Source organism: Girardinichthys multiradiatus, chromosome 23, assembly GCF_021462225.1.
Source record: "Girardinichthys multiradiatus isolate DD_20200921_A chromosome 23, DD_fGirMul_XY1, whole genome shotgun sequence".
Taxonomy (NCBI): Eukaryota; Metazoa; Chordata; class Actinopteri; order Cyprinodontiformes; family Goodeidae; genus Girardinichthys; species Girardinichthys multiradiatus.
In genome coordinates this window covers 14,721,642-14,735,780 of record NC_061815.1, presented here as the reverse complement: position 1 = coordinate 14,735,780, position 14,139 = coordinate 14,721,642, and the positions used below count along the sequence as shown (strand labels likewise).

At 38.2% G+C, this 14,139-nt stretch overlaps 1 protein-coding gene across 1 annotated transcript in view; it reads left to right on the top strand.

Annotated features, from left to right (window-relative positions):
- Nucleotides 1-14,139, top strand: part of tenm1 (teneurin transmembrane protein 1) — a 311,171-nt gene that overhangs the window by 182,332 nt on the left and 114,700 nt on the right. Inside the window, exons 14-16 of the mRNA XM_047354352.1 lie at nucleotides 4,499-4,724; nucleotides 11,895-12,014; nucleotides 12,654-12,915. Of these exons, the coding sequence (XP_047210308.1) occupies nucleotides 4,499-4,724; nucleotides 11,895-12,014; nucleotides 12,654-12,915 (608 nt within the window). The remainder of the gene's footprint in view (nucleotides 1-4,498; nucleotides 4,725-11,894; nucleotides 12,015-12,653; nucleotides 12,916-14,139) is intronic.

Sequence of the window (14,139 nt, the reverse complement as noted above, 5' to 3'; positions counted from 1 at the left end):
TTAATATTTTTAATATAATTACCATAACACTTTAGCTCATACTGGCACCAATCCTGAGGCCCTAATATGTGGAAACCTGCCACGCTTTTTATCCGAATGATGTAGAAATGTAAATAACACTGAATGAAATCAGTCACTGACTAAAACGTGGCTCGATCCTTGTTGAGATGATAAGAAAGGATACTTCCGGCTGTGCTGCTTTGAATACTAAAACTCTTCTCCCTCCTTCTTCTAAAACTCACTCCGTTGTACACAAGTGTAATACAAAACAGCAGGACTGCTATGCTGATAAACATGATTCAAATTCAGCTAAAACACAGTGCTTACTTGAAAAGGAAAAACCAAATTATACATGGTTTTCAACACTGTTTCAAAACTGTTTACAAAGGAAATTCTAAAGCAGTGCGGCCTGTAATTACATTCAGCCACCTTTACTTAGATACCCCAAAATAAAATCCAGCAGTAATCAAAAAAAGTTGCCAGCACACCCATAATAACCCTCAAGGAGTTTTAAAGATCAATGGCTCAGGGAGGAAAATCTGTTGGAATTTTTATTTGTGCACTTCACAAATATTGCCATCATAGAAGAAGGGAAAGGAAGCTATAAGAAAACCTCTCTGCAGTTTGCCACAAGCCGTATAGGAGCCACAGCAATCATGTGGATGTAGGTGCTTTGGTCAGATTGAAAAATTAAAACATTTCAGCCTACTTGCAAAACACTACGTTTTAAGGAAAACTAACAGTGTGCTCCATCCCTGTAGGGAAAGATGATGGTGGAACCATTGTGGTCCGTGACAAAGAAAAACTTGTTGAAGACTGCACAACTGAATTCTGGGCCCAGATACAGCTTCCAGCAGGAGAACCATTTTAACCACTTTAAACATACAACCAGTGCCTTAATGGAATGGTTTTATTCATGTGTTTGAATGACCCAGTCAAGGTCCAGATCTAAAACCTCCAATTGAGAATCTTTAAGGAGTATAGACATTTTGAAAGGCACTTTATAATTGTGTTTTTTTTTATGAGAAGGTAATACCTTTGTCACACAGTTGTGTCTCTATTTTCTGGTGTAGGAAGACATGATGACATTGAAACTGTAGCATACCTAATTTGATCACTAGTTCAGCCACACTACCAAAGATTTTTTGGCATGTCAAAAATCGTGCCACATCAGCGCCATGGCTTTCACGTACCTTGTATTTTTCACATGTGCCCCACTGCTACAGTACTGATGCAAATTAAATTCAGATATTGCAGAAAACACCAAATAAAAACATTACTTGATTTGATTTAAATTTGTTCTGATGTTTCACCCACATAAGCATGCTGCATGCTTGAAAATGAAGGTGAAATTGATAGCATCATCAACGTTTTAATTAATTTGTCTACATTTGGCTTATTTAATGACACAGTGAAAAAGACATTCATTGAAATAAAATTTTCAGTTTGCTAGATGGTCACCAAATATATACATGAAAAAAGAAGATGGTAACAATATGGGAAAAGTGGCATACTCCATGTTGGCAACGCAGAACACTGTGAATTCCACAACACTGATACCAATAAGCATGCAATATTCACAGTGGCAGTACATCAAAAATAATACACTCTCCAAAAGCGTGACAGGACTTGATGTTCCATGAAATGTGTTTACTATCCTCACCGATGTAAAGTGTTTTGTTATATGCAAAGATACATAGCCAGATAGGGAAAAGAGTGACAACAACTTAAAACAGATGTTTAGGTAGTACGCACATGGAAGAAAAAACAAAGCACTTTAAATTCATATCAGTGTGTGCAAAAACTGATTTTGATATAAAACAAAATGCAATATAAAATACCAGGAATGCATCATAATGTATTTGCATTCATATTTGAAAATGTTCAGTGCATTCATGGCTGTAAGCAGATGCAGATTCTCTTGATGTAATTTTAGAATACATACTCTCCGGATTTAAGATATTCTTATTCCCATATTATATTGTGATGGCAGGCTGACAGATACAGGCATAGAATATGTCATTTGCATTTGCAAGAATACAAAGCTGTTTCAACTTGCATTGCATATTTATGCAACATTTCCAAACAGAGCTGTAAACTCAAAAGGTGTGGAACTGGACTTTTGCCTGTATTTTATATGCCACTGCAGCTATAAACGCTATATTCGCAAATATTTTAAATAAGGCAATATTATGGTGGTTATTAAATTACATAAAATTGCTGCATGAGCATTAATAAACCTCCTCAAATCTCTGTCTTGGATATATGAAGCTATTCAGTTTAGTTCTGATTATGTTAAAAAATGACTACCTGACAAAACCTTAAAAGAATTACCATACAACTTTTTGTCTGCCTCTTACTGCAAGCAGCCTTTTAAACACTATTTTTCCTACCACTCAATTCAGCATTCTCCCTTAATTGGCAAATATACTGTTGAATATCATAGTTCCCTCTCAAAGTTGTCTTTTTTTTGGTCTCTCAAGATAAACAGAGATGGGAAGATGCTATCTTTGGTAATCAAACAATAAAGAGGAACTCTGAGAACCAAGTTTCATTCTTGTTGTCTGTATAGCAAAAGAAGAAAATATGTTCTGGGGGGGATAAAGTGTCTATTCTTACTTATTGGCAGGGAGATAATCTACATGCTCCACATATCTTACTCTGGCTGTGCATCAAAACCACATCTTGTTATTAAACTACAGTCTCATATATTCCTTTAAATTACAACGATATTTCAAATTCAGTTAATAGTCTGCTTTCAAGTTCAAACAGCATCTCTTATGGAAATTACCCATTGTAGTATGCTACCTTTCCAGGACGAGGTTATAATAGAATATTGTTGCCCTTTAGCTCTCTGCTCTGTGGTCAGATGCATTTAAATGTCAGCGCTGTTTCCTGCCTTTTTAGAACTGCGCTCAAAATAGGAAACATGAATGCCAGCCTGGCTCCCATTAACTGTCGCCTTGGTTTGTGTTTGTGGCCCCATTGTTTACGCTAGACTTTTATGGATAACGAAGCATATTTATTGCATTATATGGTGTAATTGCCAGCTGATGACCTATAATGAATTTCATTGTAGTAATGAAGATGCACAGGTAGTTCATTACTATGGATTCCATTAACTCCATTAGGGAATCTGAGTCTTTGTTACAGATAATTTCCAAAACATTTTAGTCAGCCCCCATATCATCATATTGGCCCTCTAAAAGGCCTTGTAATCTTTGGATATCTGTGCTTTTTCAAGCACTTTTATAGATGTTTTTATTCTTGGGATTTTCTTTTATGCATTTTTCTGCCCTCTCTGTCATGATTTGTGGGTGACTTTGTGTTCTTATTATTATTCTTGATTGGTTTTGAATCATGTTTCTGTTTATTATTTTCCTGATCATGCTTTAGTTTTTGTCTTCTAGTTCATGTTTTGTCAAGTTAAGTTTTTGGATCATTCACTCACTCTGTTCTTGTCTTGTTCTTTTGCTCATGCAAAGCCTGTCTTGCCAGCCTGCCCATGTCTGTTTTTGCCATCACCCTCTGAAGTAAGTTTTTTGTTCATTAAATCATTTCACCTACCGTCATGCTGCCTGTCCGTCTGCATTCCGGGGTCTTCCGCTGCACAAGCCGTGACACTCGTACAGTGCCTAACCACTTTAACAGGAAGGTTTATTTCACTTAGCAAGCCACTTAACTCTGACCTATGAATCATTCAAGCATAAAAAGGCTTCCAGTCTCCAAAATTTTCAGAAAATAGGAAAACATTGAAGTTGACCTCTCAGGTTCTGCATCAGGTTTTTGCTGGATTGATACCTATTTATTTTATACATATATTTTCAAATAATGCTTACCTGCTGAAAATAGCCTTTTTGGTCAGAATTGTCTTCTTTTAGTCCTCAATTTCATTTCAGTTCGATAATACTGTATGGGTCCTGGAGGAAAACGGGACATGGTCAAAATTCTAACTCTATGTTTGATGGTTAAAGCTGTGGATAGTAATAATCTCTTATAGTGGTCTGTGTTGTGGCAGATCTGAAGAAGCTTCTTACTGAAGAGATTCTGTTGAAGAGGATTCCCATGGTTGTCTGATATGCTTTTCATTTTATGAAGCATCCATCTTCCAGAGAAAATCTTTATGAGCCCTCAGAAGACCACTTTAAAAATTGACAATGAAGTCTTACTCTTTGAAAGCCAATGGATAGATATGAGGGCGATTTAAATAGCATGCCATTCTAATAAGTCAAACAAGTATTGATCTAAAAAAACTTTTAAAAAAAAGTGAAAAACGAGGTTGAAAAAAGTTAACGAAGTATTAAAAAGAACTTTTTTTGCACATCTTTAGCGGGGATGCCAAGAATTATGGAAGGTGCTGTGTTTAATTACCAAAAGTATTTACCAGTCACTGCTAAAGCCTTTAAAAACCATATATTAACTGTGCATGATAAAGATGTTTCTATATCGCCTTCGTTAAAAGAAATGTTTTACAGTATTACTATCCTCTGTTTCTCAGACGGACTAATGGACTGTGTGGACCCAGACTGCTGCGAGCAGCTGAGCTGTGGATCTGACTCCCTGTGCCACGGCTCAGCCGATCCACTCGCCCTTTTGCAGCAGAGTCCGCTGCCCCCCACTGCACCCACGAGCACGCACACACAGAGCTTCTACCGCCGCATACGCTTCCTCCTCGGCAAGACAGCCACACACACTCTCCCAGGAGATGTGCCCTTTGATACCAGGTTTGCACTTTTTTGTGGCTTTTTGCGTGCTAAGGCATTCTTTTATGTGTTTGCTTTGCACGTCTCTGTCCTTAAATTGTCTTAGCAGGCATTAAGCTGAAAAGAGTGAATTGTAGATAATAGAGCATTTGTGTTAGTAAATCACAACGTCCCTTTCCTGTTATTTTTTTTAATGAAAGTGTGTGTGCTTGCATGTGAATGAGGTTTTCATGTGTTGGCATGCCTTTGCATACATCTTAGTGACTTGTGTGACCCGGGAGACTAACCTTAGCTTGGCAAAGCATTGCTCTCTCCCCCAGTATCAGTGTCAGACTATAACCAGAGTTTGTGTTTGTTACATATTAATGCTTTATGTGTCATTCAGTTACACCAGTCGCCAAGGTGTCACCGTTAATTTTTCAGGGCCCTCCCGCTGCTGCCTAACAGCGGAAATGCATCTCTTTTGCATTATGATGACCCTGAAAGTTTCTGATGAAAAACAAGAAGTGAAGCTTCTCTGAAAAATGGGTAAAGCGCATTTAATCCCTCTAGGTTCTCCTGTAGAATAAGCAAATAAAATAATTATGTGGCTGTTTTTCTTGCGGTTTTTTTTCAGTGGAGAAATCAATGGCAGCTTTCGGGATAGGCATAACAAACGGGACAATGCAGTCACCCACAGAAACCTCACCATTCTTCATCTAGCCTGTTTCTGGTGTAATAGATATTCCTTCATTAAAGGGCTTTGTGTGTGTGTGTGTGTGTGTGTGTGTGTGTGTGTGTGTGTGTGTGTGTGTTTGTGTGTGTAGAGACTCGGGGTTAATTTGCACTCTTGCCACTTCATACCTCAATTTTGTACCTATGTGCTGCTATTTCATCCTTTCCTCCTTCTCTTTCATAGTGATATACTTTAACCATAGCGTTTGAGTTTATAATAGTCAGAAAAATGCTCATAATTACATGTAATTTAATTTAGTTGTACATTATTATTCGAGGAGTCTTTATTGCACCTAATTGCCACTGACTGTGGACAAGTTGACTCCTATAAATTGACCTCTAATTGACCTATCTTTATTAATACATTAACATATGTACCATATAACCACATTTCACTCCAATCCAGTCCAACTTTGTAGAGCATTTTAAAACACCACAATGGACCAAAGTGCTGTACCGAGATGAAAATAGGACACCGGTCACACAAGAAAAAATATAATCAAAACAAGTGAGTAAAAAAAAAAAAAAAAAAAACAAAGAAACCATAAGGCATAAATTCACATAAAACTATAAAATATCTAGAATCAAAAACATCAATTAAAATGAAATGGGCTAAAATAAAATAAACTCTTTATAAATTGTTAAAGCCAAGTAGAATAGATAGGTTTTAAGAAGAGGTTTAAAAGCAGACAATGAAGAGGCCTGTCTGAGACGGAGGGGCACACTTGTTAGACTATGGGTAGATTCTTGATAGTAATATCGCCAGTCATCCAAGCTGATATAAAGCATCCCATAGTAGACGGCGCAATTTTCTACCTGAATAAGTTGTGTTCAAAACAGTACAAAATGGCTAAGGAGCAAAATGATCAGTACCCATATGAAGCACGTGCATCTAATTCAAGAATAGGAATTTAAGTTTGCACCAGTGAATTTGAACCTTTCCAAGCAAGTATTTATTTCAAAAATGTTGATTTTATTCTGATTTTCATCTATTCCTAAGTCTGTAAAAGTAACTAATGTAAAAGAAATATAACAAGATACAGTTCATGTGTACTTACATATGCTCGATGGAGCATGCTTCTGACCAGTTCATACCCCCATTTTTGCACTGCAATTTCATCCCTCAATTAAATTGTTTTTGGTTGTTAAATATTTTTTATGCAACAATCATAAAACTACTGAAATCTCATATTTAATTCCAGTTATTGAACATTACTTTAGGAAGATTTTATTTTACCCTACATTGCCATTGATTATGGCTCTAATCCTCTATTCACCCTTTTGACTCAAATAAACTACAGGAAATTATCACCCCTGATCAAGCAACAAGAACTTTACAAGACACACATGTTTCTATATAGTCTCATACCAACATATCCATAGCCTATAAGCAGATTATAGAAAATTAATTTATATCATCAGCTGTCAAAACTGGTACAAAAACACAAAAACTATAACTGTATGGACCGAAAAAGGGGTGAAATGACCAGCACTCACTGTCATTGTTAGAAACAATACTTTGGCCGGGTACTCTTGTCGAAAAAACGCCAGTCATAGATCCTTCCATTACCTGTACTTTTCCACTTCTCAATAAAAACAGAGCTTTTAACTTTTGGTTTAATTCCATGGGTCCTCTTGAGAACGTTTGGTGGTTTCTGCTAACTGGCATTACTTCAGCCAGTCAGCAGGTCAGCTAACCTTCTGTTCGGCACTCTGGAGAACATCCAGAATAGCCAGAGGGATGCCACAAATGTATTTTTATGCACAGTTAAGTGTGCTAGTTGTGGTATTGTAAACCTTGGAAATCAGAGATGGAGAGATGAGGAGAATCCTTCTTTCTTTGTTTATGGCTGGTTTATACAAACCAGAATTAGAGAACAGAGGAAAAATCATGACAATGTTAATTGTCATCAAGAACAGCTCGAGTGGTGTTTAGGGTAGACCAGTGGTCTCAGACTATTGTTTGAGAGCCGGTCTCCTGCAAAAAACTGTTTTAGGACACTTGCCCTTAAAGACTGGGGATTGAGATCTCTGGCCTTGACCCAGGTATAAGCCTGATAATTCTATTCAAAAAACCAAAAATGCTTGAAAACGCATTGGCTCATGCATACAAATCTAGAAATAAAACTGACCAGCTAGACAAACTGGCATTTGTGTTGTTTTAGGAGGGGTGTATATTTGTTTGAATGTAGGCTTACTGCAATATAGGTTACAGGCAAATATGTCAAAAACTCATGACCCTGTGCTTACCAACACTTAAATGAAACCCCTATAATGTCTTACCTTTGCAGTAATAACAGCAGTGTCTTACTTTTGGTAGGTCACTGACATATTTTTTAACCTAACTAGACATAAACTCAATTTGCTTAACTGACAATGACAACATATAGATATAGGAAATCTTTGGGAGCCTAAGTGCTTACAATTCAAGCTCCTTTGGCATCACTATGAACTATCCTCGCAGATAGTTTACCCAGTAACTGGTTTTGACACTCACTTCCTACAGTATTACTTCATGTGTCGCCATTATTTGGCACATTGTCCACCAAGATGGGCTATGGGTAAGTTTTGTGACATCACTGGTCTCATTCCTTAACATTAACTGGCAGATAACTCAGGAAAAAGTGATCGTAAGGCAGTGCGGGAGGAGATTACCACTTCAATGGTGAGCAAAACCTTTAGTGGCAGAGTGAGGTCAGAGATTACCTGTCAGAGACATCTAAATGTATGCATCAACAAACGCTTTCAATGTAGAAATTCCCAATTCATTGACTTAATTCATTATTTTAGGAAGTATTTTTATCTCTGGACGTTAATGTTATAATCAGCCGCATGATCGAAGTAGGAGGGATCTGGCCCTCTAGCCAGTTGATCTAAACGACCCATCGGGGGTATAGCCCAGGCCAATGTGCAAACCACACATTGATTCCAACATCCGGTAACAGTTGGCGTCCACTGAAATCAGTGCTGTTTTTGGCAGCCATCTTAGTTTTAGTTTTAGTGTTATGGATGAAAATATTTATTAGTTTTAGCCAAATTTTTAGATGCGATAGTTTTAGTCAACAAAAACTCAAAAAAGTTTTAGTCTATTTTTAGTAAAAGGGATTGTTAGTTCTCTATTTTTGTGTACAAAGTACACCTCCTGTAAAGGTCTACAGCTAAATACAAAACAATCAAATGTAGGTATCATATCTTAAAAAACCTACATAGACGTGTGTGTGTGTGTGTGTGTGTGTACTTGTACTTGCTGCTGAGTGAGAACCAATTTTCGTATTTTTATCGCAAAGGGAGGACATTTTGACAAAGTGAGGACATTTTCCTGATCCTCACTTTTCCAAATTCTGTTCTTGGGACAGGGGTTAGGTTTAGGACTAGGGTATGAATTGAGTTATTGTTAGGGTTAGGGTTAGGTATTAACTGGTTAGGGTTAGTGTCAGGGTCAGGGTTAGGCACTAAAAATCAAGGAAAATGAATGGAAGTCAATGGAAGTAACTGAAAAGTCCTCATAAAGATAGTATAACACGGATGTGTGTGTGTGTGTGTGTGTGTGTGTGTGTGTGTATTTTACACATACACGTATGTGTATATATATTTATTATGCACATTATCATGTGTTTCAACACATCATTTTGACAAAATACTACCATGTTCAGAAAATAGGATGGCATAAACAATCAAACAAGCAAACTATCAAATATGTTTTGATAGCTTATTAACCATGACTAGCATCCACTCTGTACTTAAGCCCCCTGATCTTTCTTTAATGAGTGATGGCCAAAATTATAATGTGTCTATACTGTTGATGTATACGCACCACAAATTGAACACGTCATTGAGGCTGCATGACGTTACTGATGTAACCTTGTGGCTTTTTGCCTAAAGCTAACAGACTCTACTTATAAAACAAAGCAAAGTGCTGACATAGCATAAACACACAAAGAGATGGGCAAACTGTCACTGAATATGAACATGCTAAACATAATGCTAACGTTACAGAAGCCAAGTCTAAACTGTTCATTTAGACATATGGGGAACAGCAACAAGTCTGAAAGGCTACATTTCACTCCAGGTTTCAGAAAGTCATTCAAACATGGGTTAATATGACAACGCATAAAACTTGCTGCCGAGCCAAAAATCTCAGCATGTTCTACACATAACAGTAACCCCCAACTAACATGCACAAATGGACTAGTAACTTCGTCCTGAAATTTCCAGTCCGTTTGTGCCAGGAGTTATCTAGAAAAATTTAAGCTTTCTATGAAAATTATCTCAAGCCGGTTGTTGAGTAACATTGTGTGAATATATGTTATCAGGACTTACTGTAACTTAGCTTTGAAAGAATGTCAGCGTGGTGAGATTTCAGGTGCCAATTTGTGGTATTTTCCACCCAGTTTGTGATCACATTTCCCACCATCTCTCTCTATAATACATTTGTTTTTTTCTTTTGGATGGATCATATTTAAAGTATGTTGTTGGACCATTTTTTGCTTAATATTGGACCATTTGTAAGATGCTGGATACCAGGATGCCTTCCGGCATCATCGGCCATTTTGTATCCCAGGACAGTCTGCTACTACAAATCCCTGCAGCCACCGTGGCTAATAGGACAGGGGCGTCGCAGCTCTGATGCAACAGTCAACTATATAACAGAGTATGAGACGGCACACCATTGCTTTTCAACTGGAAACCGAGACGCGGTTACCACGCAACTGAACGCATCATTCTGGAGAAGAAATCCCACGTGGACTTTCATTCATTCTCCCAGTTGGCCAACAAGAAAACTAAGCGAACTAAGCTTACAGGAATAAAAAGGCTTGTAAGTTGAAGATGTGAGTTTAACACGTAACCAAAAAACCACAGTGTTTTCAAGGAGACGCAATTTTTTCTCCTTGTTTTTTTTTTTTGTTCCAGTCAACTAGTGACGGTCCGTCATATTTTACACCTTTCTGCCAAGGAGGCCAAAAGGACAAAAAACGGACTGCTTTGCTGAGTACCCACGAATGCGTGGAACTCTTCAACCCCTTTCTCTCTCTCCGTCTGCTTAGAGGAGACAACATCAAGTAAAAGCCATCCTTTTATTTTTATTTCTTTATTAGAAATAGCGTAGGCAGGGTAGAGTAGGATTTTAGTGCGATTCAGAGTCGCCACTTATAATCTAATGTGTTCTAAATTGTATGTGCATGCAACATTTTATTGAAACTTTGATTGCTGTTGATTTCTGAGGCCGCTGAATCTCGCAAGTTGTGTTTGAACTGCCTGGACACCTGAGCGCAGGTGTGCTGTGGAACTGAACTGCTATAATAACCTTATGGTGAAAATCAACCATTTTCTTTGTCTTCAACTTCATGCTTTACTGTTTGCCGCCAAAATTTGTATTGTTCTTTGTCCTCTTGGGTTTACAACTTTGCTTGGAGGAAGTTTTATGACTGCCTGTGTCCCGCTGAGCTACACTTTGGGGAGTGGCCTCCCCGAGCTTCAATCAACCATATTTCTTTTGTAATTTTGCCATAACTGCTGGTTTGATTTCATATACATGCAATCAGGTCCTTTAATGAATTAATAAAGTCATGGTGGTAGTGGGTGTGACCAAAGAAGGATAGGATGGATCAGAATTGCTGATACGCTTTAAATTTTGGCTAACAGGTTACATTCACAAAAGGCCGAATTGTCAAGCATTTTCGTCTGGTCTCGTTAACAAAAACTCTTGAACGTCTCATCGTGTTTTAGTCATCAATGAGCCACGTTTAGCTTGTCATCATCTCGTTATCATCATGAAAGAAAGAGGTGTCAGATAAATTATTTTGTCATCGTCATCATTGACGTAAAGAACACTGATTAAAATCACACTCTTCAGTTTTTCTTCTGCTGATAATGGCAGCAGTCTGGCTGCAGCTGGCAGCTGACCTGACAGGTCAGTTGTAGAAACAGAATGTTGTTCTCCTGTTTAACTTGCAAATCTGCCACTGTGAATTTTGGGTTGATCAAATTTAGACACCACTACATAAACTGACGTGCATTTCAACATTAAAGAGGGCTACTTTCAAGCCCTGATTTAATTATGTCTTCATTTGACCAGTTCACTTGCTTCTCAAGACATACCACACATATCTACAATAGTTAAATGTCTGTTTAGAAAAACTGATTTTTGTTTTGTGTGGCATAGTCTTCTTTCAATAAGAGGTTAAAGTTAGTTTTTCAAATGTTAAGGTGTTGAGAGGTGTTGTGGATGAAGCTATATTTATGGCCTGTTTCCTGGCAATCTCTGGCAGACGTCTCTGTGCAAAAGAAGAGAATTGTACTGATGGAATAAAGGCAGCTGCTTTTTCTTCCAACACAAGGTCATTTGGCTACTGCATGACAATGTGCTGCTTTCTCCAAACAATGATTATGCTCTCTGTCATTGTGAACCTGTTATGTCTCCCTGTTTATCTCTATTTTTCCTCCCTCTCTTTTATCTCGTCGCCTTTGTTTTGACAGTCGGGTGGCTGTGATTCGAGGGAGCGTTGTGCTGCAGGATGGCTCGCCTCTAGTTGGAGTCAACATCACCTTCCCACAGCATCCTGAGTACGGGTACACAATCAGCAGGAAGGACGGAAGGTAGAGAAGAGAAACTCTCAAATATTTAGGGTGTATTCACACCTGCCACTTTTGGTCCGCTTTAAAGTGTCCAGAGTTTGCTTCCCCCTTTGGCCCGGACCAGGTCCAAATACACTCCAGCGAACCTTGGTCCAGACCAAACAACCGGACCAAGACCCACTTTTTGAGGTGGTCTCGGTCCGCTTCCAAACGGATTCTGGTGCGGTTTGCTAATGGTATGAATACAAACCGGCCCCGATCCGAACCACCTAGAGAAAACGTACGTCTCTTTGGACTTAACAAGCCACCGTAGCTGTTAGCAAAGGTGTACGTTGTAATGAAATAATACCTGATAAGCTGTATGTTGCTTAGCAACACTACTGGTGTGTTGTGGGACACGGCACATGCATTCTCTGATGCTGTTCCAAAATTATAAATAGAACTTCTCAAAATCCGTGTTGAAAGAGCGGCATGGCTTTGTTTGCAAGTAATAATTTACTTTCAGGACGAAACAGTACAATGTGAAAGCAACCACACCAAACAAAAAAAATAAAGTCCGCTTTTGGTCCGGACCAAGTGGACTCAAGAACTTTCCTGGTGTGAATACTCCATTTCCTCTTACCTTTGAACTGACTATGTCTTGCTCTGCTTTAATTCCAGCTTTGACCTGGTGACCTTTGGGGCCATGTCTGTGACCCTCATGTTCCAGCGCCCACCCTTTCTCCCGCAAACACGTACCATATGGACACCAAACAACAATTTCCTGGTTTTAGATCAGGTTACCATGGCCAGAGAGGAAGCTGAGGCTCCTAAATGTGACATCAGGAGTGTACTGAGTCCCTATCCACTGGTCCTGCCTTATCCCCTCCCCAGATACACAGGAGCATGCCCAGAGAAAGGCCCAGCTGTACCCGAGCTACAGGTACAATATGTTGACATATTGTTAAATTGTCTAAAATAATGATCAATATCATAAAAATCATTAATACTGTAGTTCTGGTTAGATGTTTACATGCGCGATAAGATAAGATAAGATAAGATCAACTTTATTTAATTCACAGTGGGGATATTCACTTATTAAAGCAGCTCACACAAACAGGACAAAGTGGAAATTGCAATAGTCTATAGTAATTAAAATAACAATAATAAAATAAGTACAAAAACATAGACTACATACATGTATAAACCTTTAATGCCAGGAGTGGGAGTGATACATAAATGCGTTCTTGCACCGTGTCTTCTTACAACAGAAAAAAAAAACAGAGTAAAACTAAACTGTCGAGCTGTACAGTTTTACAGTGCTGGGAATAAAAGATCTGCGGTAGGGTTATTTTCTGCTCTGAGAGTATATCCGTCTGCAGCTGAAGGAGCTGCTCAGAGCCTCCACTATCTGATGCAGCGGGTGAGAGCTTTTGTCCAAAATGGAAATTAGTTTAGCCAAAATCCTCATCTCTCAAATCTTGCATTGGTTTTGAGCTTTTAATGATTTATTTGAATATTTTCATCAAGCAGGTGATGCAAGTGATTGAAATTCTTTGAAACAATGTTTGAAAACTGTTCATCCCAACTGCTGGGAGTTCTACGTGAGATCATGAGGCTAAGAAAAAGACATTTTTGGGGATGGACTGATTATATGGCGTACAACTGATTATATAATACAGCTTGAGGGATTTTCAAAATGTATTATGAATTTTCTCTAATCCTCACAGGATTAAAAGTTTACATATAGACTTAAACACTTGATATGATATTTATATAATATTTGATTCAATGTCTCCTAGCAAAGTTGTACTCTCACCACAGTCTTTTTGTAGCCATCATCATTCATGCTGTACATTTGTTCTGAAAGGGGAGTTTGTTTATTTAAATAGTTTGGATTTCTGGCACAGACCCAACTTTTAGACATAGTCCACAATGTTTTCAACAGGGCTGAGATTTAGGCACTTCCAGAAGCCTAATAATAGCCCTTTAACCATTCCAAAACCAGTTCATATGTGTGTTTTAAAGCACAACTAATAAGCTTTTATTGACTGATGAGATTTTCAAAAGTTAAGCTGTTGGCAGCAATTAGCAAGAAGTACGTCTGGAGGACTTAAAATGTGGCTTTCAAGCTAAAAGCATTGTACCAACAGGTCTGTCTATGTAA